The 23,668-nt window shown below is 48.4% G+C and overlaps 1 protein-coding gene across 11 annotated transcripts in view; it reads right to left on the bottom strand.

Moving 5' to 3' along the window:
* Positions 1-23,668, bottom strand: part of LOC139546366 (guanine nucleotide exchange factor DBS-like) — a 118,966-nt gene that overhangs the window by 27,580 nt on the left and 67,718 nt on the right. For all 11 annotated transcript variants that reach the window (XM_071354678.1, XM_071354675.1, XM_071354672.1 and 8 more), the window contains one exon: positions 9,546-9,636. In XM_071354678.1, coding sequence (XP_071210779.1) covers positions 9,546-9,636 — 91 coding nt within the window. The remainder of the gene's footprint in view (positions 1-9,545; positions 9,637-23,668) is intronic.

Raw genomic sequence — 23,668 nt, 5'->3', positions numbered from 1 at the left:
ACCCCACACATAAAATTATCTATAAGGTCCCTCAGTCGAGCAGTGAATTTCAAACACAGATTCAACCACAAAGACCAGGGAGATTTTCAAATGCCTCGCATTGAATATCTCTTTGAGCATGGTGAAGTTATTAATCACACTTTGGATGGTGCATCAATACACCCAGTCACTACAAAGATACAGGGGTCCTTCCTAATTTAGTTGCTGGAGAGGAAGGAAACCACTCAAGGATTTCACCATGAGGCAAATGGGGACTTTAAAACAGTTACAGAGTTTCATGGCTGTGATAAAACTGAGGATGGATCAACAACATTTTAGTTACTCCACAATAGTAACCTACATGACAGAGTGAAAAGAAGGAAGCCTGTACAGAATAAAAATATTCAAAAAATGCATCCTGTTTGCAATAAGGCACTAAAGTAAAACTGCAAAAAATGTGACAAAGAAACATTATTTATGTCTAGAATACTAAGCGTTATGTTTGGGGCAAATCCAACACAACACATCACTGAGTACCTCTCTTCATATTTTCAAGCATGGTGGTGGCTGCATCATGTTATGGGTATGCTTGTCAATGGCAAGGACTAGGGAGTCTTTTGGGGATAAAAATAAACTAAATAGAGCAAAGCACAGGCAAAATCCTGGAGGAAAACAGCTTGAAAGTCTATGGCAAGACTTAAAAATGGCTCTCTAGCAATGATCAACAACCAACTTGATACACTTGAAGAATTTTCAAAATAATAAATGTGCAAATATTGTACAATTCAGGTGTGCAAAGCTCTTAGAGACTTACCCAGAAACACTCACAGCTGTAATCGCTGCCTAGTTGGTAAGTTAGCCTAGTTGGTTTAGCCACAGAAAAAGTGAGCAACCTTTCTGCTAGCCATGATTGGCTGAGATAATTTTTTATTTTATTTTTTATTTCACCTTTATTTAACCAGGTAGGCTAGTTGAGAACAAGTTCTCATTTGCAACTGCGACCTGGCCAAGATAAAGCATAGCAGTGTGAACAGACAACACAGAGTTACACATGGAGTAAACAATAAACAAGTCAATAACATGGTAGAAAAAAGAGAATCTATATACAATGTGTGCAAAAGGCATGAGGTAGGCAATAAATCGAATAATTACAATTTAGCAGATTAACACTGGAGTGATAAATCATCAGATGATCATGTGCAAGAAGAGATACTGGTACTGGTGTGCAAAAGAGCAGAAAAGTAAATAAATAAAAGCAGTATGGGGGGTGAGGTAGGTAAATTGGGTGGGTAGTTTACAGATGGACTATGTACAGCTGCAGCGATCGGTTAGCTGCTCGGATAGCAGATTTTTAAAGTTGTTGAGGGAGATAAAAGTCTCCAACTTCAGAGATTTTTGCAATTCGTTCCAGTCGCAGGCAGCAGAGAACTGGAAGGAAAGGCGTCCAAATGAGGTTTTAGCTTTAGGGATGATCAGTGAGATACACCTGCTGGAGCGCGTGCTGCGGGTGGGTGTAGCCATCGTGACCAGTGAACTGAGATAAGGCGGCACTTTACCTAGCATAGCCTTGTAGATGACCTGGAGCCAGTGGGTCTGACGACGAACATGTAGCGAGGGCCAGCCGACTAGGGCATACAGGTCGCAGTGGTGGGTCGTATAAGGTGCTTTAGTAACAAAACGAATGGCACTGTGATAAACTGCATCCAGTTTGCTGAGTAGAGTGTTGGAAGCTATTTTGTAGATGACATCGCCGAAGTCGAGGATCGGCAGGATAGTCAGTTTTACTAGGGTAAGTTTGGCGGCGTGAGTGAAGGAGGCTTTGTTGCGGAATAGAAAGCCGATTCTTGATTTGATTTTGGATTGGAGATGTTTGATATGAGTCTGGAAGGAGAGTTTGCAGTCTAGCCAGACACCTAGGTACTTATAGATGTCCACATATTCTAGGTCGGAACCGTCCAGGGTGGTGATGCTAGTCGGGCGTGCGGGTGCAGGCAGCGAACGGTTGAAAAGCATGCATTTGGTTTTACTAGCGTTTAAGAGCAGTTGGAGGCCACGGAAGGAGTGTTGTATGGCATTGAAGCTCGTTTGGAGGTTAGATAGCACAGTGTCCAAGGAAGGGCCGGAAGTATATAGAATGGTGTCGTCTGCGTAGAGGTGGATCAGGGAATCGCCCGCAGCAAGAGCAACATCATTGATGTATACAGAGAAAAGAGTCGGCCCGAGAATTGAACCCTGTGGTACCCCCATAGAGACTGCCAGAGGACCGGACAACATGCCCTCCGATTTGACACACTGAACTCTGTCTGCAAAGTAGTTGGTGAACCAGGCAAGGCAGTCATTAGAAAAACCGAGGCTACTGAGTCTGCCGATAAGAATATGGTGATTGACAGAGTCGAAAGCCTTGGCCAGGTCGATGAAGACGGCTGCACAGTAATGTCTTTTATCGATGGCGGTTATGATGTCGTTTAGTACCTTGAGCGTGGCTGAGGTGCACCCGTGACCGGCTCGGAAACCGGATTGCACAGCGGAGAAGGTACGGTGGGATTCGAGATGGTCAGTGATCTGTTTGTTGACTTGGCTTTCGAAGACCTTAGATAGGCAGGGCAGGATGGATATAGGTCTGTAACAGTTTGGGTCCAGGGTGTCTCCCCCTTTGAAGAGGGGGATGACCGCGGCAGCTTTCCAATCCTTGGGGATCTCAGATGATACGAAGGAGAGGTTGAACAGGCTGGTAATAGGGGGTGCGACAATGGCGGCGGACAGTTTCAGAAATAGGGGGTCCAGATTGTCAAGCCCAGCTGATTTGTATGGGTCCAGGTTTTCCAGCTCTTTCAGAACATCTGCTATCTGGATTTGGGTAAAGGAGAAGCTGGGGAGGCTTGGGCGAGTAGCAGCGGGGGGGGCGGGGCTGTTGGCCAAGGTTGGAGTCGCCAGGAAGAAGGCATGGCCAGCCATTGAGAAATGCTTGTTGAAGTCTTCGATTATCACGGATTTATCGGTGGTGACCGTGTTACCTAGCCTCAGTGCAGTGGGCAGCTGGGAGGAGGTGCTCTTGTTCTCCATGGACTTTACAGTATCCCAGAACTTTTTGGAGTTAGAGCTACAGGATGCGAATTTCTGCTTGAAAAAGCTGGCCTTTGCTTTCCTGACTGACTGCGTGTATTGGTTCCTGACTTCCCTGAACAGTTGCATATCGCGGGGGCTCTTCGATGCTATTGCAGTTCGCCACAGGATGTTTTTGTGCTGGTCGAGGGCAGTCAGGTCTGGAGTGAACCAAGGGCTATATCTGTTCTTGGTTCTGCATTTTTTGAACGGAGCATGCTTGTCTAATATGGTGAGGAAGTAACATTTAAAGAATGACCAGGCATCCTCAACTGACGGGATGAGGTCAATATCCTTCCAGGGTACCCGGGCCAGGTCGATTAGAAAGGCCTGCTCGCAGAAGTGTTTTAGGGAGCGTTTGACAGTGATGAGGGGTGGTCGTTTAATGAGTGGGCTGGACATGCCGAGAGATGAGTTTGGATTGGTCTACCATATAGCATGTGTCTGTCTATTGGAGCTGGTCAGTATGTTTAGGTAATCGTGTCGAACGTGGCTTTAACATTTTTTTTATCACGTAGTAAAACTGCATAAACCTTATATCAAGTTAACATTATCTGGCTGGGTCGCTAGCTAACATTATGTGTATGATCTTATTCTTCGTATCTCAGACACATTTGATTGACTAGTTATAGCCATGGAACCTGGTTGGTTAGCTACCTGCAGATTCATGCAGGGTAGTAACATCATGAGTTGTGATTATGGTCCATTGTTTACCTAGCTAGCTAGCTACATGTCTTAACAAAAGACTCCACTCTAATTTTGACAAAGTATTTTCATTTCAAGTTAGTGTACTGTTAGCTAGCTAGCTAACGTTAGCTGGCTGGCTCGCTAACTAACGTTACGTCATGCATTGGGATTCATTGTTTACCTAGCTAGCTATCTAGCTACACTTAACAAAAGACTCTCATCTTAGTGTGCCAGAGCGTAGAATAACTGATGCATTTTTGAACGCTCAACACCCGTTGAATATGTCCGGTGTCAGTAAACGTTGGCAACAAAGTGTAATTCAATTGTTGCCAGCAGCACAATTACACCACCAACGCTCTGGATAACATGAAAAAAGCATAACCAGCTCTGCTAGGGCAGGTAAAATGGTCAGAGTGAGGTGTTCTCTCATTATGTGTCTGGAAGTAGCTAGCCAATGTTAGCCAGTTAGCTTGGGTGCTTGACTGTCGTTGTGAGGTCAGAGCTTTCGGGAACAACCCTACTTATTGGCCAGAGCGTCCAGTGTGCGCTCTGAACGCAAAACCACAGATAGAGCAATGGGGCGAGTAATGTTCATTGAGCTGTTCTCTCTTTTAGATGTCTGGAAGAAGCTGGCAAGGTAGTACAGAACGGTTGGATCAACCCTTAAAGAGATGGGCGGGGCTAAGGCTTCAGAGGGTGTGAACAATGCTGAATGGGTGGAGACAAGGAAGGACTCTCCAATAGTAGTACTGTTTTCTCAAAAGTGAATTTACAAGTTGATCAACCTTCAAAGCAGAATCGCTTTCCCATTTTTTCTTCAAATGCGGTGTATGATATACCATTTAGTGGCTCCGAGGTTCTACTTTTATCCAATGTAAAAAACTGAACTTCAAATGTTGCTACATAAGACAGAATCCAGGTTGTGAGTCACAAACGTGGAATAAATCAAGGGGACATAATACTTTTTGATGCCGCTGTAAATCGTTTCAAATTCCTTATATTAAGCAAACCAGACAGCACGATGTTCTTGTTTTTTTAAATGTATGGATAGCTAGAGGCACATTCCAACACTCAGACATAATTTACAAACAAAGTATTTGTGTTCAGTGAGTCCGTCAGATCAGAGACAGTAGGGATGACCAGGGATGTTCTCTTGATAAGTATGTGAATTAGACCACATTTTCCTGTCCTGCTAAGCATTCACAATGTAACAAGTACTTTTTTGTATCCCTGCAGCCTGTGTCCCTGCAGTATCCCTGCAGCCTGTGTCCCTGCAGCCTGTATATCTGCAGCCTGTATCCCTGCAGCCTGTATCCCTGCAGCCTGTGTCCCTGCAGCCTGTTTCCCTGCAGCCTGTATCCCTGCAGCCTGTATCCCTGCAGCCTGTATCCCTGCAGCCTGTATCCCTGCAGCCTGTATCCCTGCAGCCTGTATCCCTGCAGCCTGTGTCCCTGCAGCCTGTGTCCCTGCAGCCTGTATCCCTGCAGCCTGTAACCCTGCAGCCTGTAACCCTGCAGCCTGTATTCCTGCAGCCTGTAACCCTGCAGCCTGTATCCCTGCAGCCTGTATCTCTGCAGCCTGTATCCCTGCAGCCTGTATCTCTGCAGCCTGTATCCCTGCAGCCTGTATCCCTGCAGCCTGTATCCCTGCAGCCTGTATCTCTGCAGCCTGTATCCCTGCAGCCTGTAACCCTGCAGCCTGTATCCCTGCAGCCTGTATCCCTGCAGCCTGTGTCCCTGCAGCCTGTGTCCCTGCAGCCTGTGTCCCTGCAGCCTGTATCCCTGCAGCCTGTATCCCTGCAGCCTGTATCCCTGCAGCCTGTGTCCCTGCAGCCTGTGTCCCTGCAGCCTGTGTCCCTGCAGCCTGTGTCCCTGCAGCCTGTGTCCCTGCAGCCTGTGTACCTGCAGCCTGTGTCCCTGCAGCCTGTGTCCCTGCAGCCTGTGTCCCTGCAGCCTGTGTCCCTGCAGCCTGTATCCCTGCAGCCTGTGTCCCTGCAGCCTGTGTCCCTGCAGCCTGTATCCCTGCAGCCTGTAACCCTGCAGCCTGTAACCCTGCAGCCTGTATTCCTGCAGCCTGTAACCCTGCAGCCTGTATCCCTGCAGCCTGTATCTCTGCAGCCTGTATCCCTGCAGCCTGTATCTCTGCAGCCTGTATCCCTGCAGCCTGTATCCCTGCAGCCTGTATCCCTGCAGCCTGTATCTCTGCAGCCTGTATCCCTGCAGCCTGTAACCCTGCAGCCTGTATCCCTGCAGCCTGTAACCCTGCAGCCTGTATCCCTGCAGCCTGTATCCCTGCAGCCTGTGTCCCTGCAGCCTGTGTCCCTGCAGCCTGTGTCCCTGCAGCCTGTATCCCTGCAGCCTGTATCCCTGCAGCCTGTGTCCCTGCAGCCTGTGTCCCTGCAGCCTGTGTCCCTGCAGCCTGTGTCCCTGCAGCCTGTGTACCTGCAGCCTGTGTCCCTGCAGCCTGTGTCCCTGCAGCCTGTGTCCCTGCAGCCTGTGTCCCTGCAGCCTGTATCCCTGCAGCCTGTGTCCCTGCAGCCTGTGTCCCTGCAGCCTGTGTCCCTGCAGCCTGTGTCCCTGCAGCCTGTAACCCTGCAGCCTGTAACCCTGCAGCCTGTGTCCCTGCAGCCTGTAACCCTGCAGCCTGTAACCCTGCAGCCTGTGTCCCTGCAGCCTGTGTCCCTGCAGCCTGTATCCCTGCAGCCTGTATCCCTGCAGCCTGTATCCCTGCAGCCTGTATCCCTGCAGCATGTGTCCCTGCAGCCTGTATCCCTGCAGCCTGTATCCCTGCAGCCTGTGTCCCTGCAGCCTGTATCCCTGCAGCCTGTGTCCCTGCAGCCTGTATCCCTGCAGCCTGTATCTCTGCAGCCTGTATCCCTGCAGCCTGTATCCCTGCAGCCTGTGTCCCTGCAGCCTGTATCCCTGAGGTAAGATCACAGCAAGATCCAGATTACTGCTTCAGCTGGTTGTGGAGTCACGGATTCCCATTCCATTCCTTTTAATTAGCTAATGAGCTAATGAACTCTGCGTACACACACATTTGATTGAAGAGAGTCAGAAAACGCCTGAAGCACAAATGACAGATCTAAGACTCTACAGGAACTTAGTGGAGTTAACTAATCAACCACTCTGGAATACAGGAAGTTAGTGGAGTTAACTAATAAACCATTCTGGGATACAGGAAGTTAGTGGAGTTAACTAATCAACCACTCTGGGATACAGGAAGTTAATGGAGTTAACTAATCAACCACTCTGGGATACAGGAACTTAGTGGAGTTAACTAATCAACCACTCTGGGATACAGGAAGTTAATGGAGTTAACTAATCAACCACTCTGGGATACAGGAACTTAATGGAGTTAACTAATCAACCACTCTGGGATACAGGACCTTAATGGAGTTAACTAATCAACCACTCTGGGATACAGGAACTTAGTGGAGTTAACTAATCAACCACTCTGGGATAAGGACCTTAATGGAGTTAACTAATAAACCACTCTGGGATACAGGAACTTAATGGAGTTAACTAATCAACCACTCTGGGATACAGGAACTTAATGGAGTTAACTCTGGGATACAGGAAGTTAATGGAATGAATGAATGAGTAAACTGTTCCTCTGCTGAGCGGCCCAACTAGGGAGAGCTCTAAATGACCTCTGACCCTACAGTACAGCAGGCTATGAAAGGGACTGGTTATTCACTAGCAATATAGCCTACAAAACAACAACAACCGCTGGTGACAAGCAAGGCAGAGGAATACATTCATGTAATGCAATTTAATAGGAGTTGTATTGAAAAGGAGGGTTGGTTTGATTTAGGAGACAGTATATACAAGGAACTAGTCTGACTCCCAGATGAGGGATGTAACCGTTTGACCGTAACGTTCTGACTGATGGTCACTGGTGTGTTGGTAACTGTGGTCATGGTCCACTGTTTCTGGTCAAAAACGGCGCACACACACACACAAATGATTTATCATTAGGTCTGGGATGTGTCCTCTCAACACATGCACGCCTTCATTACTGTTCATTACACGGCCTGTGAGTGTGTGTGTGCCTGCGTGTGTAGTGTGTGTGGGTCTATGTGTGTGAGTGTGTGTGTGTGTGTGCCTGTGTGTGTGTGTGTAAGTGTGTGTGTGTCATTTAGCCTGGAAGAACTATCCAGATCAGGCTGTTGTTCCGGCAGCGACTGACTGCCTCCCATTATCAGCCTGTCAGGCCGTAACGTTCCACTTGCGGGATTAATAAAGCTGAAATGAGCGAGGGACGTGGCCGCGGGAAGATGTTTGGGGATGGGGGTGCTTTCGTTTGTTTATTATTCTGATTGTTCAGGGGGCGCTGCAGCCCCCGTACTTCCCGCGGCCACGGCCGTTTCATGTCCCAGTGGAATCTGGACCGTCATATTCATCTCTGTCTCTATATATCCTCCCCTGTCTAGGAAACGCTCTCTCTCCCTCTTTCCCTCCCTCCCACAAATGATTTTATTTTCACTGAAACTTAAGGTGATGAGGATTCCGTGTTAATCACAGAGAACCCATAGACACCTACTTGCCTGTGTGAGTAGCTGTCCATGCTACTGTGGTGCTGAAACCAAGGATGTAGTCCTATAATGTACTGTATTGTATACTATCTATGGTGGTAAATAGCACTTACGATTTAGGTATTGATTCAAATCGATATGAATCATGTTCAGCTACGTATTGTTACTTATTTGATAAGGTTCTGAAGGATCTCATAAATGGTGTAGTAATTTTGTACAAAATAAAAAGACATTGGAAATCCTGTGCTATTAATGGACGGACCATTATGGCACTAAAAGCACGTATCATCTCAGCACAAATAAAGAAACACCCTACGTAACCTTATTACCAATGCAGAGATAATATTCCTCACAGCTCACACACTTTATTCAGCTGCCAGCAAGCTGTCATCTAGCAGGAAACAGAGATTGTGAGAGAGAAAGAGAGAGAGAGAGCAAGAGAGAGACCGAAAGAGAGAGAGAGAAAGTAAGAGAGAAAGAGAGAAAGTAAGAGAGAGAGAGAAAGTAAGAGAGAGACCGAAAGAGAGAGAGAGAAAGTAAGAGAGAGAGAGAAAGTAAGAGAGAGACCGAAAGAGAGAGAGAGAAAGTAAGAGAGAGAGAGAAAGTAAGAGAGAGACCGAAAGAGAGAGAGAGAGCAAGAGAGAGACCGAAAGAGAGAGAGAGAAAGTAAGAGAGAGACCGAAAGAGAGAGAGAAAGTAAGAGAGAGACCGAAAGAGAGAGAGAGAAAGTAAGAGAGAGAGAGAAAGTAAGAGAGAGACCGAAAGAGAGAGAGAGAAAGTAAGAGAGAGAGAGAAAGTAAGAGAGAGACCGAAAGAGAGAGAGAAAGTAAGAGAGAGACCGAAAGAGAGAGAGAGAGCAAGAGAGAGACCGAAAGAGAGAGAGAGAAAGTAAGAGAGAGAGAGAAAGTAAGAGAGAGACCGAAAGAGAGAGAGAAAGTAAGAGAGAGAGACGGCCTGAACACCAGCTGTGACTGGACAGGAAACACCAGGCTATGAGAGAGAGAGAGACACACACCCACTCACCCACTCACACACACACACACAGAGGCACTCGCACACGCACGCACGCACGCACGCACGCACGCACGCACGCACGCACGCACACACACACACACACACACACACACACACACACACACACACACACACACACACACACACACACACACACACACACACACAGAGGCACACACACAGAGGCACACACACTCGCCAGAAACACACACGCATGGTTACTCACTGCGATGCGGAGCAGGGTCCCCTTGACGGCAGCCCATCGGTCCTGCCGCCGGTCAATGACCAGAATGAAACCCACTCCTGCTGCAGACAGACTGGAAAAGAGAGAAAGGAGGACCACGGTCAACACAACCACTAACACCTGACCCCACCGCACATGACTATAACAAGAACACAGCTGGAGACTGGAGAGAGAGGAATAAGATTAAGTAGAACCACAGTGACTGGACATGACCAGAGAATGAACATTGAACCACAATGGTGAGAGAGGATAGAGATGAGTGTCTACTGCACGAGTAGTATCTCTCTGTCAGGCCAGAGTAGAGACACCTACCCTCTCAGTCAGCTTAGGTACAGGCAAGGTAAAGATGCTTCAAAAACACTGTCCTTAGTCCACGGTGAGAGAGGCATGACAGTCCTTCAAGACACTGGTCCCCCAGAGAAAACAGGTCCAATCGACACACAGAGAAAACAGGTCCAATCCACACACAGAGAAAACAGGTCCAATCCACACACAGAGAAAACAGGTCCAATCCACACACAGAGAAAGCAGGTCCAATCCACACCCAGAGAAAACAGGTCCAATCCACACACAGAGAAAAGAGGTCCAATCCACACACAGAGAAAAGAGGTCCAATCCACACACAGAGAAAACAGGTCCAATCCACATACAGAGAAAACAGGTCCAATCCACATACAGAGAAAACAGGTCCAATCCACACACAGAGAAAACAGGTCCAATCCACACACAGAGAAAACAGGTCCAATCCACACACAGAGAAAGCAGGTCCAATCCACACACAGAGAAAAGAGGTCCAATCCACACACAGAGAAAACAGGTCCAATCCACACACAGAGAAAACAGGTCCAATCCACACACAGAGAAAAGAGGTCCAATCCACACCCAGAGAAAACAGGTCCAATCCACATACAGAGAAAACAGGTCCAATCCACACACAGAGAAAGCAGGTCCAATCCACACACAGAGAAAGCAGGTCCAATCCACACACAGAGAAAACAGGTCCAATCCACACACAGAGAAAAGAGGTCCAATCCACATACAGAGAAAACAGGTCCAATCCACATACAGAGAAAGCAGGTCCAATCCACACACAGAGAAAACAGGTCCAATCCACACACAGAGAAAAGAGGTCCAATCCACACACAGAGAAAACAGGTCCAATCCACACACAGAGAAAAGAGGTCCAATCCACACACAGAGAAAACAGGTCCAATCCACACACAGAGAAAAGAGGTCCAATCCACACACAGAGAAAACAGGTCCAATCCACACACAGAGAAAAGAGGTCCAATCCACACACAGAGAAAACAGGTCCAATCCACACACAGAGAAAAGAGGTCCAATCCACACACAGAGAAAACAGGTCCAATCCACATACAGAGAAAGCAGGTCCAATCCACACCCAGAGAAAACAGGTCCAATCCACACACAGAGAAAACAGGTCCAATCCACACACAGAGAAAAGAGGTCCAATCCACACACAGAGAAAAGAGGTCCAATCCACACCCAGAGAAAACAGGTCCAATCCACACACAGAGAAAACAGGTCCAATCCACACACAGAGAAAGCAGGTCCAATCCACACACAGAGAAAGCAGGTCCAATCCACACACAGAGAAAACAGGTCCAATCCACACACAGAGAAAACAGGTCCAATCCACATACAGAGAAAACAGGTCCAATCCACACCCAGAGAAAACAGGTCCAATCCACATACAGAGAAAACAGGTCCAATCCACACACAGAGAAAACAGGTCCAATCCACACACAGAGAAAGCAGGTCCAATCCACACACAGAGAACGGTAAAAGAGCCCAAAATCAGAGGTTCTAAAACCCCAGCCCACTGTAGTCTCAGGAGCAGCCAGGTCACCCGTGATACAAGTCAGTATTTGACGTCCATCCATGTCTGAGGACGGGAGATGACGTGGAAACCGGCCACTAGGGGCAACAGTAAGTACTGTTACCTTCAAGTGGGTTTCGGTGTTGATAGTGTGTTGTGGACGGGGATGGATGCATGGGTGTAAGCATCTGCCTCTGATTCCAAAGGTTGCAAGTTCAAATATTTTTGTTTTAAGCCTATCCCAAACCTTAACCTCTCTTGGGTAGGGGACAGTATTTTCACGTCCGGATGAAAAGCGTGCCCAAAGTAAACTGCCTGTTACTCAGGCCCAGAAGCTAGGATATGCATATAATTGGTAGATTTGGATAGAAAACACTCTAAAGTTTCTAAAACTGTTAACAAAATGTCTGTGAGTATAACAAAACTGATATGGCAGGCGAAACCCAGAGGACAAACCCCCCCCCCCCCCAAAAAAAAATGTTCAGCCTACCACTATTTTCAATGGCTGTCACTTTTATTATAAGGCCAAGTCCTCCCAGATTGCAGTTCCTAGGGCTTCCACTAGATGTCAACAGTCTTTAGAAAGAGTTTCAGGCTGGTTTTTGGAAAAATGACCCAAAAATTGTAGTTTTTCTAGGTGGCTCCCATTTTGGCTGTAGTGATTCCAAGCGCGTGAATGAGAGCGCGTTCTTTGGTATTTTTCTCTGGTAAAGACAATAACGATTCTCCGTCTTAAATTTTTATCATTTATTTCCGTATTAGGGTACCTAAAGTTTGATTATAAACGTTGTTTGACTTGCTTGGAGAAGTTTATTAGTAACGTTTGGGATTCATTTTGTATGCATTTTGATGGAGGGAAACTGGGTGGATTGTTGACTGAAGCGCGCCAGCTAAACTGAGTTTTTATGGATATAAAGAAGGACATTATCGAACAAAAGGACCATTTGTGATGTAACTAGGACCTTTTGGAGTGCCAACAGAAGAAGATCATCAAAGGTAAGGCATTTTTTATATCGCTATTTCTGACTTTCGTGTCGCACCTGCCTGGTTGAAATATGTTTTTCATGGTTTTGTATGCGGGGCGCTGTCCTCAGATAATTGCATGGTGTGCTTTCGCCGTAAACCTTTTTGAAATCTGACACAGCGGCTGGATTAACAAGAAGTTAAGCTTTATTTTGTTGTATTACACTTGTGATTTTATGAAAGTTAAATATTGATAATTCTGTAGTTTGAATTTCGCGCTCTGCAATTTCACCGGATGTTGGCCAGGTGGTATGCTACCTTACCACCTGCCCATAAGAAGTTAACCCTTACCGTAAATTAATGCCTAACCTTAATCTTAAACACTTTGAAATGTTACGTTTGGAACAATGTCAAAATGTTACGTTTGAGAAACAAAGATGAACGTCTCATTCTGACGTGAGACTGTGAGAGCAGGTAGCTCAGGAGAGGCGTTCAGGTGGAGGAATCAAAGTCAATCCCATGTGCCAGTCAGCAGAATCAACTGTGCACGCTCACACACACACACTCACTGACTCCTTTTAGAGGTGACACGTGAGCTCACGCCTCAGCAGCAAACCCTGCTGGCACAGCAAACTGATGAACAGAATGTCTCCACTCCTCCTCAACGGTTCCTCTCCTCCTCACACGACAACAGCTTTGCTAACTCAAATCCTCCCACAGAAAAAAAAAAAGGATAAATAATTCCATATTGAAAGTGAAAACAGACAGAAGAAAGGACAGAAGAGAAGAGGTGTGTCTCTGTGTGTGTGTTACTGTGTTGGAGGGAGAGCACTCAGCCTGGCTGAGGGGTGGCCAGCCAGAAAGCCTGGGCATGTGGTAGAGGGGACGGGCTGATGGAGAGGAGCGCAGATGCAGTCTCTCTCTCGGTGTCTGTCTCTCTCTTTCTGAGGCTCTCTGTGTCTCGTTCTGTCTCTCTCTCTCTCGGTGTCTGTCTCTCTCTTTCTGTGGCTCTCTGTGTCTCGTTCTGTCTCTCTCTCTCGGTGTCTGTCTCTCTCGCTCTGTGTCACTCTCTGTGTGTCTGTGTCTCTCTCTCTGTGTCTCTCGCTCTCTCTGTGTCACTCTCTGTGTGTCTGTGTCTCTCTCTCTGTGTCTCTCTGTGTCTCGTTCTGTCTCTCTCTCTCTGTGTCTCTCTCTCTCTTTCTGTGGCTCTCTCTCTCTCTGTGTCTCTCTCTCTCTGTCTCTCTCTCTGTCTGTCTCTCTCTGTGTCTGTCTCTCTCTGTGTGTATTATTTTTTCTTCCTATGCACGATAAAGGTTATCATTATTTTTAGTTAGTTGTTCTGGTAGAATTAAGTATATTGTTTTCGTGTCAAAATTTCCCTGGTTTTGGCGGGGATGGCGACCCACATGGGGACGCCGTCCCTGTCACTTCGGCACGGCTTTAGGTGTGTTACTGAAGCTGCTGTCACGGTGGAGGAGTTTCTGGTCGCCGTAGGAGAGAAGGTAGGATATGAGAATGTTGCTTATGCGTCACAGATGAATAAAGCGGTGGTGGTATTTCTTAAAGAAGAGCGCCTTGTTGATCGTATGGTTGAGCATGGCGTACTTCTTAAAGAAGAGCGCCTTGTTGATCGTATGGTTGAGCATGGCGTACTTCTTAAAGGAATGTTTAATCAAGTTACGACGCTTTTTTCTCCGTCAACAAGGGTAACGATTTCGAATGTACCGCCGTGTATACCCAATGAGCTATTGGAGCGCGAGTTATTGCGGTTTGGGAAGTTTGCAAGTTCAATTAAGGTTGTTCCGTTGGGTTGCAAACACCCGGCTCTGAAACAGGTTATGTCGTTTCGGCGACAGGTTTTAGGTTTTGGCCTTTCTAGGGAGTTTTTCCTAGCCATTGTGCTTCTACACCTGCATTGCTTGCTGTTTGGGGTTTTAGGCTGGGTTTCTGTACAGCATTTTGAGATATCAGCTGATGTACGAAGGGCTATATAAATACATTTGATTTGATATGATATGATTTGAAGAGCCATTTCCTCAGACTGGTGAGGAGGTGCCCAGTATGAGTGCTGGGGTACAGGAGGGGGTTCATGTGGAGCTAATCTCCCAGGTAGTGGAGGAGATGCCCACAATGAGTGATGGGGTACAGGAGGGGGTTCAGGTGGGGCTAGTCTCCCAGGTAGTGGAGGAGATGCCTGGTACGAGTGATGGGGTACAGGAGGGGGTTCATGTGGAGCTAGTCTCCCAGGTAGTGGAGGAGATGCACACAATGAGTGATGGGGTACAGGAGGGGGTTCAGGTGGGGCTAGTCTCCCAGGTAGTGGAGGAGATGCCTGGTACGAGTGATGGGGTACAGGAGGGGGTTCATGTGGAGCTAGTCTCCCAGGTAGTGGAGGAGATGCCTGGTATGAGTGATGGGGTGCAAGTGGGGAGTGTTGAAAGGATGTGGTAGAAGGGAGTCAGGGGTCGTGGCCTCAGTTGAGGAGGATCAGGAGGAGGATATGGACGTCTCTATTGATAAGATAGCAGCTGACGACAACTCAATTTACAATCTAGAGGAGGTAAATGGGTTCCTGGATCAGACATTTGGGAAATCTGTCAAATTGGCCGATTTTTTGGGATGTTGAAAAGTTTGTGAGGTCAGCTGTGATGTTACAGAAGATGGTGGGGTTGGACCAGTTGAGTGAGAAGAAGCGGTTTCGCTTGAGGAAATTTGTTACTGCTGTCACAGCAGCAAAAGGAAGTGGGAAACGTGGTCAGGTTAAGAGAAAATTAAAATAATGATGATGATCATGCCTCATAGGGTGTCTTTTTCTCTTTGGTTTCTTCTGCTTTTCCGTTCTCTTTTCTATATGGAGGTACTAAGGGTAGGTTCTCTCAATATTAATGGGGGAAGGGACAGGAATAAGAGGGCTTGGGTATTAGAAGTAATGAAACAGAAAAAGCTTAATGTAGTTTTTCTACAGGAGACACATAGTGATGAGGATAATGAGGTTGACTGGGGTGTGTGGTGGGAGGGGCAGCATATACTCAGTCATGGTGCTAATTTCAGTGCTGGGGTGGAAATCTTGTTTTCCTCAGGCTTAGGGGTGACTGTGGTATCTACAACAGAGATTGTCAAGGGACCGGTTTTATTGGTCAAAGTGGGTGTTATGGTTTTTTTATTTGTTTTTTAAAAATGTTTATGCTCCTAATGAGGGTACAGAGTGTATTGCTGTTTTTGATCAAATAAAGGAAACCTTAAGACATTGTGACCAAGAGGGGTGTATGGTTTTAGGGGGGGACTGGAATTGTACAGTAGATTTTACTGTTGACCACACTGCTGAAGAACCTCACCTGCGGTCAGCAACTTGTCTGTCTGGTCTATTGACTGAGTTTGAGCTTTCTGATGTGTGGAGAGTAAGGAATGCAAAAGTGAGGCAGTACACATGGTTAAAAGTTAATGAAGGTGGTGTCAGTGCAGCAAGGTGAGACAGGTTGTATGTATCTGATCACTACTGTAGTAGGGTTGGAAGGTTAGACAGGTTGTATGTATCTGATCACTACTGTAGTAGGGTTGGAAGGTTAGACAGGTTGTATGTATCTGATCACTACTGTAGTAGGGTTGGAAGGTTAGACAGGTTGTATGTATCTGATCACTACTGTAGTAGGGTTGGAAGGTTAGACCGGTTGTATGTATCTGATCACTACTGTAGTAGGGTTGGAAGGTTAGACAGGTTGTATGTATCTGATCACTACTGTAGTAGGGTTGGAAGGTTAGACCGGTTGTATGTATCTGATCACTACTGTAGTAGGGTTGGAAGGTTAGACCGGTTGTATGTATCTGATCACTACTGTAGTAGGGTTGGAAGGTTAGACAGGTTGTATGTATCTGATCACTACTGTAGTAGGGTTGGAAGGTGTGATATTACTCCTGTGGGTTTCTCTGATCACCATATTGTTACTGTTGATATTCACTTGTCCACGAAGGTCATCACCTTACTGGTATTGTAATGTTAAGTTGTTACATGATGTCATGTTTTGGGAGGGTGTAATGGAGAAAGTGTGTGCCAGACTGTCAAGGTGGAAATGGGTGCTACCCCAGCTGTCTTATAGGGGAAGGGTCCTGGTAGCTAATAATCTTGCTGCCTCTACCTTGTGGCACAGACTAATGATTTTACAGCCACCGGGGGGTCTGATACAAGAGCTTCAGAGGACCCTTGTCAATTTCTTCTGGTCTGGACAACACTGGATTAAAGCTGCAGCTCTGTACCTGCCACTGCACGAGGGTGGGCAAGGCCTGGTGGACATTTCCTCTAGGATCATGGCTTTCCGGCTTCAAGCAGCCCAGAGACTGTTGTATAGTGACGGTTCTAGCTGGGTCGACACAGGCTACACATTGATGAGGAGAGCGGGCTGTTTGGGCTTAGACCTTTTCCTCTTAAAGCTGGAGGGGGGTGAGTTGTCTGGACTGACTCCATTCTATGAGTCTGTTATGCAGGCTTGGAGGGTTCTTGTCAAGTCCCGTAAGGCCGGCACGCTACCAGGGATGTGGCTTTTTGAAGAGCCTCTTTTTCACAAACTGCCTATTGATAAGAGGACAGCTGATCTCCAATGGAGGATCATACATGGAGCCATAGCCACCAACATGCATCTGGTACACCTGGATCCTACTGTTGGGGAAGGGTGTCTATTCTGTGCTGAGTCTGAAACTCTGGCACATCTGTTTTTACAGTGTCCCAGGTTGGTCGGGATGATTGACCTGATCCCTTCTTGGTTCTCAGCTTTGGGAGGTTTTCTTTTCCCAACTGTTTATTTTTGGGCTAAAGTACAGGTTATTCGGGGACAGCCTATTACAAACTGGTTAACAATATTGATCTGTTTATGAGTATATGGGGTCTGTTGTGTTTAGTTAGTGTGGAGGAGGACTTGGTGTTGTGTTTAGTTAGTGTGGAGGAGGACTTGGTGTTGTGTTTAGTTACTGTGGAGGAGGACTTGGTGTTGTGTTTAGTTAGTGTGGAGGAGGACTTGGTGTTGTGTTTAGTTAGTGTGGAGGAGGACTTGGTGTTGTGTTTAGTTAGTGTGGAGGAGGACTTGGTGTTGTGTTTAGTTAGTGTGGAGGAGGACTTGGTGTTGTGTTTAGTTACTGTGGAGGAGGACTTGGTGTTGTGTTTAGTTAGTGTGGAGGAGGACTTGGTGTTGTGTTTAGTTAGTGTGGAGGAGGACTTGGTGTTGTGTTTAGTTAGTGTGGAGGAGGACTTGGTGTTGTGTTTAGTTACTGTGGAGGAGGACTTGGTGTTGTGTTTAGTTAGTGTGGAGGAGGACTTGGTGTTGTGTTTAGTTAGTGTGGAGGAGGACTTGGTGTTGTGTTTAGTTACTGTGGAGGAGGACTTGGTGTTGTGTTTAGTTACTGTGGAGGAGGACTTGGTGTTGTGTTTAGTTAGTGTGGAGGAGGACTTGGTGTTGTGTTTAGTTACTGTGGAGGAGGACTTGGTGTTGTGTTTAGTTACTGTGGAGGAGGACTTGGTGTTGTGTTTAGTTACTGTGGAGGAGGACTTGGTGTTGTGTTTAGTTACTGTGGAGGAGGACTTGGTGTTGTGTTTAGTTAGTGTGGAGGAGGACTTGGTGTTGTGTTTAGTTACTGTGGAGGAGGACTTGGTGTTGTGTTTAGTTAGTGTGGAGGATGACTTGGTGTTGTGTTTAGTTAGTGTGGAGGTGGACTTGGTGTTGTGTTTAGTTACTGTGGAGGAGGACTTGGTGTTGTGTTTAGTTAGTGTGGAGGTGGACTTGGTGTTGTGTTTAGTTAGTGTGGAGGTGGACTTGGCGTTGTGTTTAGTTACTGTGGAGGAGGACTTGGTGTTGTGTTTAGTTACTGTGGAGGAGGACTTGGTGTTGTGTTTAGTTACTGTGGAGGAGGACTTGGTGTTGTGTTTAGTTACTGTGGAGGAGGACTTGGTGTTGTGTTTAGTTAGTGTGGAGGAGGACTTGGTGTTGTGTTTAGTTAGTGTGGAGGTGGACTTGGTGTTGTGTTTAGTTAGTGTGGAGGAGGACTTGGCGTTGTGTTTAGTTAGTGTGGAGGAGGACTTGGTGTTGTGTTTAGTTACTGTAGAGGAGGACTTGGTGTTGTGTTTAGTTACTGTGGAGGAGGACTTGGTGTTGTGTTTAGTTAGTGTGGAGGAGGACTTGGTGTTGTGTTTAGTTAGTGTGGAGGAGGACTTGGTGTTGTGTTTAGTTAGTGTAGAGGAGGACTTGCTGTTGTGTTTAGTTAGTGTGGAGGAGGACTTGTGTTTTTAATTGATGTGTAACGATGGTTTTGTATGAGTTTTTATTGTCTTGTGGTTTCCCAGAGGGAAAGGCATGGAGGAGGTGGGGAGAGATAGAGAGATGGAGGAGGGATGGAGAGAGAGAGAGGGATGGTGGAGGTGGGGAGAGAGAGGGGGATGGTGGAGGTGGGGAGAGAGAGAGGGATGGTGGAGGTGGGGAGAGAGAGAGGGATGGAGGAGGAGGAAAGAGAGAGAGGGATGGAGGAGGAGAGAGAGAGAGGGATGAGGAGGAGGGGAGAGAGAGGGATGGAGGGGAGAGAGAGAGGGATGGTAGAGGTGGGGAGAGAGAGGGGGATGGTGGGGATGGGGAGAGAGAGAGGGATGGTGGAGGTGGGGAGAGAGAGGGGGATGGTGGAGGTGGGGAGAGAGAGAGGGATGGTGGAGGTGGGGAGAGAGAGAGGGATGGAGGAGGTGGGGAGAGAGAGAGGGATGGAGGAGGTGGGGAGAGAGAGAGGGATGGAGGAGGTGGGGAGAGAGAGAGGGATGGAGGAGGTGGGGAGAGAGAGAGGGATGGTGGAGGTGGGGAGAGGGAAAGGGATGGAGGAGGTGGGGAGAGAGAGAGGGATGGAGGAGGAGGGGAGAGAGAGAGGGATGAGGAGGGATGGAGGAGGTGGGAAGAGAGAGGGATGGAGGAGGAGGGGAGAGAGAGAGCGATGGAGGAGATGGGGAGAGGGAAAGGGATGGAGGAGGTGGGGAGAGAGAGAGGGATGGTGGAGGTGGGGAGAGAGAGAGGGAAGTAGGAGGTGGGGAGAGAGAGAGGGATGGAGGAGGTGGGGAGAGAGAGAGGGATGGAGGAGGTAAGGAGAGAGAGAGGGATGGAGGAGGTGGGGAGAGAGAGAGGGATGGAGGAGGTGGGGAGAGAGAGAGGGATGGAGGAGGAGGGGAGAGAGAGAGGGATGGAGGAGGTGGGGAGGTGGGGAGAGAGAGAGGGATGGAGGAGGTGGGGAGAGAGAGAGGGACGGAGGAAGAGGGGAGAGAGAGAGGGATGGTGGAGGTGGGGAGAGGGAAAGGGATGGAGGAGGTAGAGAGAGAGAGGGATGGAGGAGGTGGGGAGAGGGAAAGGGATGGAGGAGGTGGGGAGAGAGAGAGGGATGGAGGAGGGGGAGAGGTGGGGAGAGAGAGAGGGATGGAGGAGGTAGGGAGAGAGAGAGGGATGGAGGAGGGGAGAGAGAGAGGGATGGAGGAGGTGGGGAGAGAGAGGGATGGAGGAGGTGGGGAGGTAGGGAGAGGGAAAGGGATGGAGGAGGAGGGGAGAGAGAGGGATGGAGCAGGAGGGGAGAGAGAGGGGGATGGAGGAGGAGGGAGAGAGAGATGGATGGAGGAGGAGGGGAGAGAGAGAGGGGGATGAGGAGGAGGAGGGGAGAGAGAGGGATGGAGGAGGTGGGGAGGAGGTGGGGAGAGGGAAAGGGATGGAGATGGGGAGAGGGAAAGGGATGGAGGAGGTGGGGAGAGGGAAAGGGATGGAGGAGGTGGGGAGAGAGAGGGATGAGGAGGAGGGGAGAGAGAGGGGATGGAGGAGGTGGGAGAGAGAGAGGGATGGAGGAGGAGAGAGAGAGAGAGGGATGGAGGAGGAGGGGAGAGAGAGGGGGATGAGGGAATGAAAGAAAATAAGCAGGGAGGGAAAGAAGAGCACAGAACCTTTATTAGAACAGACATGTTTTGTGATTTATGCTGAAAAGATGGTGCGAGAAATATTAATGTGGTAAACTAGGCTTGTCTTAGAACACAAAGAAACACATCTATCTCCGGTTTCAGGGTTCAAATAAAACAGACACAAAGGGTGATCTATACACAGATGATTCACCAATTCTAGGATTTGATTGCCCATAGAAGGAGTTTCTGCAACACACACTGACACAGACACACATGTCGAAGAATACCGCGCATGTGAAATTAGATTCATTTAAATATTAATGTAGGAGCTTGTAGTTGATTAGCTAAGGAGTCACTTGGAGGGGTTTCTAAATAATTGGATTCTTTGGGCCGGTTGTCCGATGCCTGTGGAACCCCTGCTAGCTGTGTGTTGTGGAATGGGACTGACATGCACACACTACCAGGAACACACACACACACACACACACACACACACACACACACACACACACACACACACACACACACACACACACACACACACACACACACACACACACACACACACACACACACACACAGTGTATAACATTGCATGTCTCCTCATTTATCCGTTTAGTTAAAGCCACTGATTCTTAATTGCAACACATCTCTTCCGCACCAGTTTAAAATGTGATGTGGATACGTGGACCAGGTGTGTATGTGGCTCCATCCCTGTACACCACCATTAGGGGAAGGAGTGGGTGTAAGAGCACCGCCATTAGGGGAAGGAGTGGGTGTAAGAGCACCGCCATTAGGGGAAGGAGTGGGTGTAAGACACCATTAGGGGAAGGAGTGGGTGTAAGAGCACCACCATTAAGGGCAGGAGTGGGTGTAAGAGCACCGCCATTAGGGGAAGGAGTGGGTGTAAGACACCATTAGGGGCAGGAGTGGGTGTAAGAGCACCACCATTAGGGGAAGGAGTGGGTGTAAGACACCATTAGGGGAAGGAGTGGGTGTAAGACACCATTAGGGGCAGGAGTGGGTGTAAGACACCATTAGGGGAAGGAGTGGGTGTAAGAGCACCACCATTAGGGGAAGGAGTGGGTGTAAGAGCACCACCATTAGGGGAAGGAGTGGGTGTAAGACACCATTAGGGGCAGGAGTGGGTGTAAGACACCATTAGGGGAAGGAGTGGGTGTAAGAGCACCACCATTAGGGGAAGGAGTGGGTGTAAGACACCATTAGGGGAAGGAGTGGGTGTAAGACACCATTAGGGGCAGGAGTGGGTGTAAGACACCATTAGGGGAAGGAGTGGGTGTAAGAGCACCACCATTAGGGGAAGGAGTGGGTGTAAGAGCACCACCATTAGGGGAAGGAGTGGGTGTAAGACACCATTAGGGGAAGGAGTGGGTGTAAGACACCATTAGGGGCAGGAGTGGGTGTAAGACACCATTAGGGGCAGGAGTGGGTGTAAGACACCATTAGGGGAAGGAGTGGGTGTAAGACACCATTAGGGGAAGGAGTGGGTGTAAGACACCATTAGGGGCAGGAGTGGGTGTAAGACACCATTAGGGGAAGGAGTGGGTGTAAGACACCATTAGGGGCAGGAGTGGGTGTAAGACACCATTAGGGGAAGGAGTGGGTGTAAGAGCACCACCATTAAGGGCAGGAGTGGGTGTAAGACACCACCATTAAGGGCAGGAGTGGGTGTAAGAGCACCACCATTAGGGGAAGGAGTGGGTGTAAGACACCATTAGGGGAAGGAGTGGGTATAAGACACCATTAGGGGAAAGAGTGGGTGTAAGACACCATTAGGGGAAGGAGTGGGTGTAAGACACCATTAGGGGCAGGAGTGGGTGTAAGACACCATTAGGGGCAGGAGTGGGTGTAAGACACCATTAGGGGAAGGAGTGGGTGTAAGACACCATTAGGGGCAGGAGTGGGTGTAAGACACCATTAGGGGAAGGAGTGGGTGTAAGACACCATTAGGGGCAGGAGTGGGTGTAAGACACCATTAGGGGCAGGAGTGGGTGTAAGACACCATTAGGGGCAGGAGTGGGTGTAAGACACCATTAGGGGAAGGAGTGGGTGTAAGACACCATTAGGGGAAGGAGTGGGTGTAAGAGCACCACCATTAGGGGAAGGAGTGGGTGTAAGACACCATTAGGGGAAGGAGTGGGTGTAAGACACCATTAGGGGCAGGAGTGGGTGTAAGACACCATTAGGGGAAGGAGTGGGTGTAAGAGCACCACCATTAGGGGAAGGAGTGGGTGTAAGAGCACCACCATTAGGGGAAGGAGTGGGTGTAAGACACCATTAGGGGCAGGAGTGGGTGTAAGACACCATTAGGGGAAGGAGTGGGTGTAAGAGCACCACCATTAGGGGAAGGAGTGGGTGTAAGACACCATTAGGGGAAGGAGTGGGTGTAAGACACCATTAGGGGCAGGAGTGGGTGTAAGACACCATTAGGGGAAGGAGTGGGTGTAAGAGCACCACCATTAGGGGAAGGAGTGGGTGTAAGAGCACCACCATTAGGGGAAGGAGTGGGTGTAAGACACCATTAGGGGAAGGAGTGGGTGTAAGACACCATTAGGGGCAGGAGTGGGTGTAAGACACCATTAGGGGCAGGAGTGGGTGTAAGACACCATTAGGGGAAGGAGTGGGTGTAAGACACCATTAGGGGAAGGAGTGGGTGTAAGACACCATTAGGGGCAGGAGTGGGTGTAAGACACCATTAGGGGAAGGAGTGGGTGTAAGACACCATTAGGGGCAGGAGTGGGTGTAAGACACCATTAGGGGAAGGAGTGGGTGTAAGAGCACCACCATTAAGGGCAGGAGTGGGTGTAAGACACCACCATTAAGGGCAGGAGTGGGTGTAAGAGCACCACCATTAGGGGAAGGAGTGGGTGTAAGACACCATTAGGGGAAGGAGTGGGTATAAGACACCATTAGGGGAAAGAGTGGGTGTAAGACACCATTAGGGGAAGGAGTGGGTGTAAGACACCATTAGGGGCAGGAGTGGGTGTAAGACACCATTAGGGGCAGGAGTGGGTGTAAGACACCATTAGGGGAAGGAGTGGGTGTAAGACACCATTAGGGGCAGGAGTGGGTGTAAGACACCATTAGGGGAAGGAGTGGGTGTAAGACACCATTAGGGGCAGGAGTGGGTGTAAGACACCATTAGGGGCAGGAGTGGGTGTAAGACACCATTAGGGGCAGGAGTGGGTGTAAGACACCATTAGGGGAAGGAGTGGGTGTAAGACACCATTAGGGGAAGGAGTGGGTGTAAGACACCATTAGGGGCAGGAGTGGGTGTAAGACACCATTAGGGGCAGGAGTGGGTGTAAGACACCATTAGGGGAAGGAGTGGGTGTAAGAACACCACCATTAGGGGCAGGAGTGGGTGTAAGACACCATTAGGGGCAG

The sequence above is a fragment of the Salvelinus alpinus genome, chromosome 20, assembly GCF_045679555.1.
Source record: "Salvelinus alpinus chromosome 20, SLU_Salpinus.1, whole genome shotgun sequence".
NCBI lineage: Eukaryota > Metazoa > Chordata > Actinopteri > Salmoniformes > Salmonidae > Salvelinus > Salvelinus alpinus.
The sequence above is the reverse complement of the archived record's forward strand: the minus strand, read 5'-3'. Positions and strand labels throughout refer to the sequence as shown.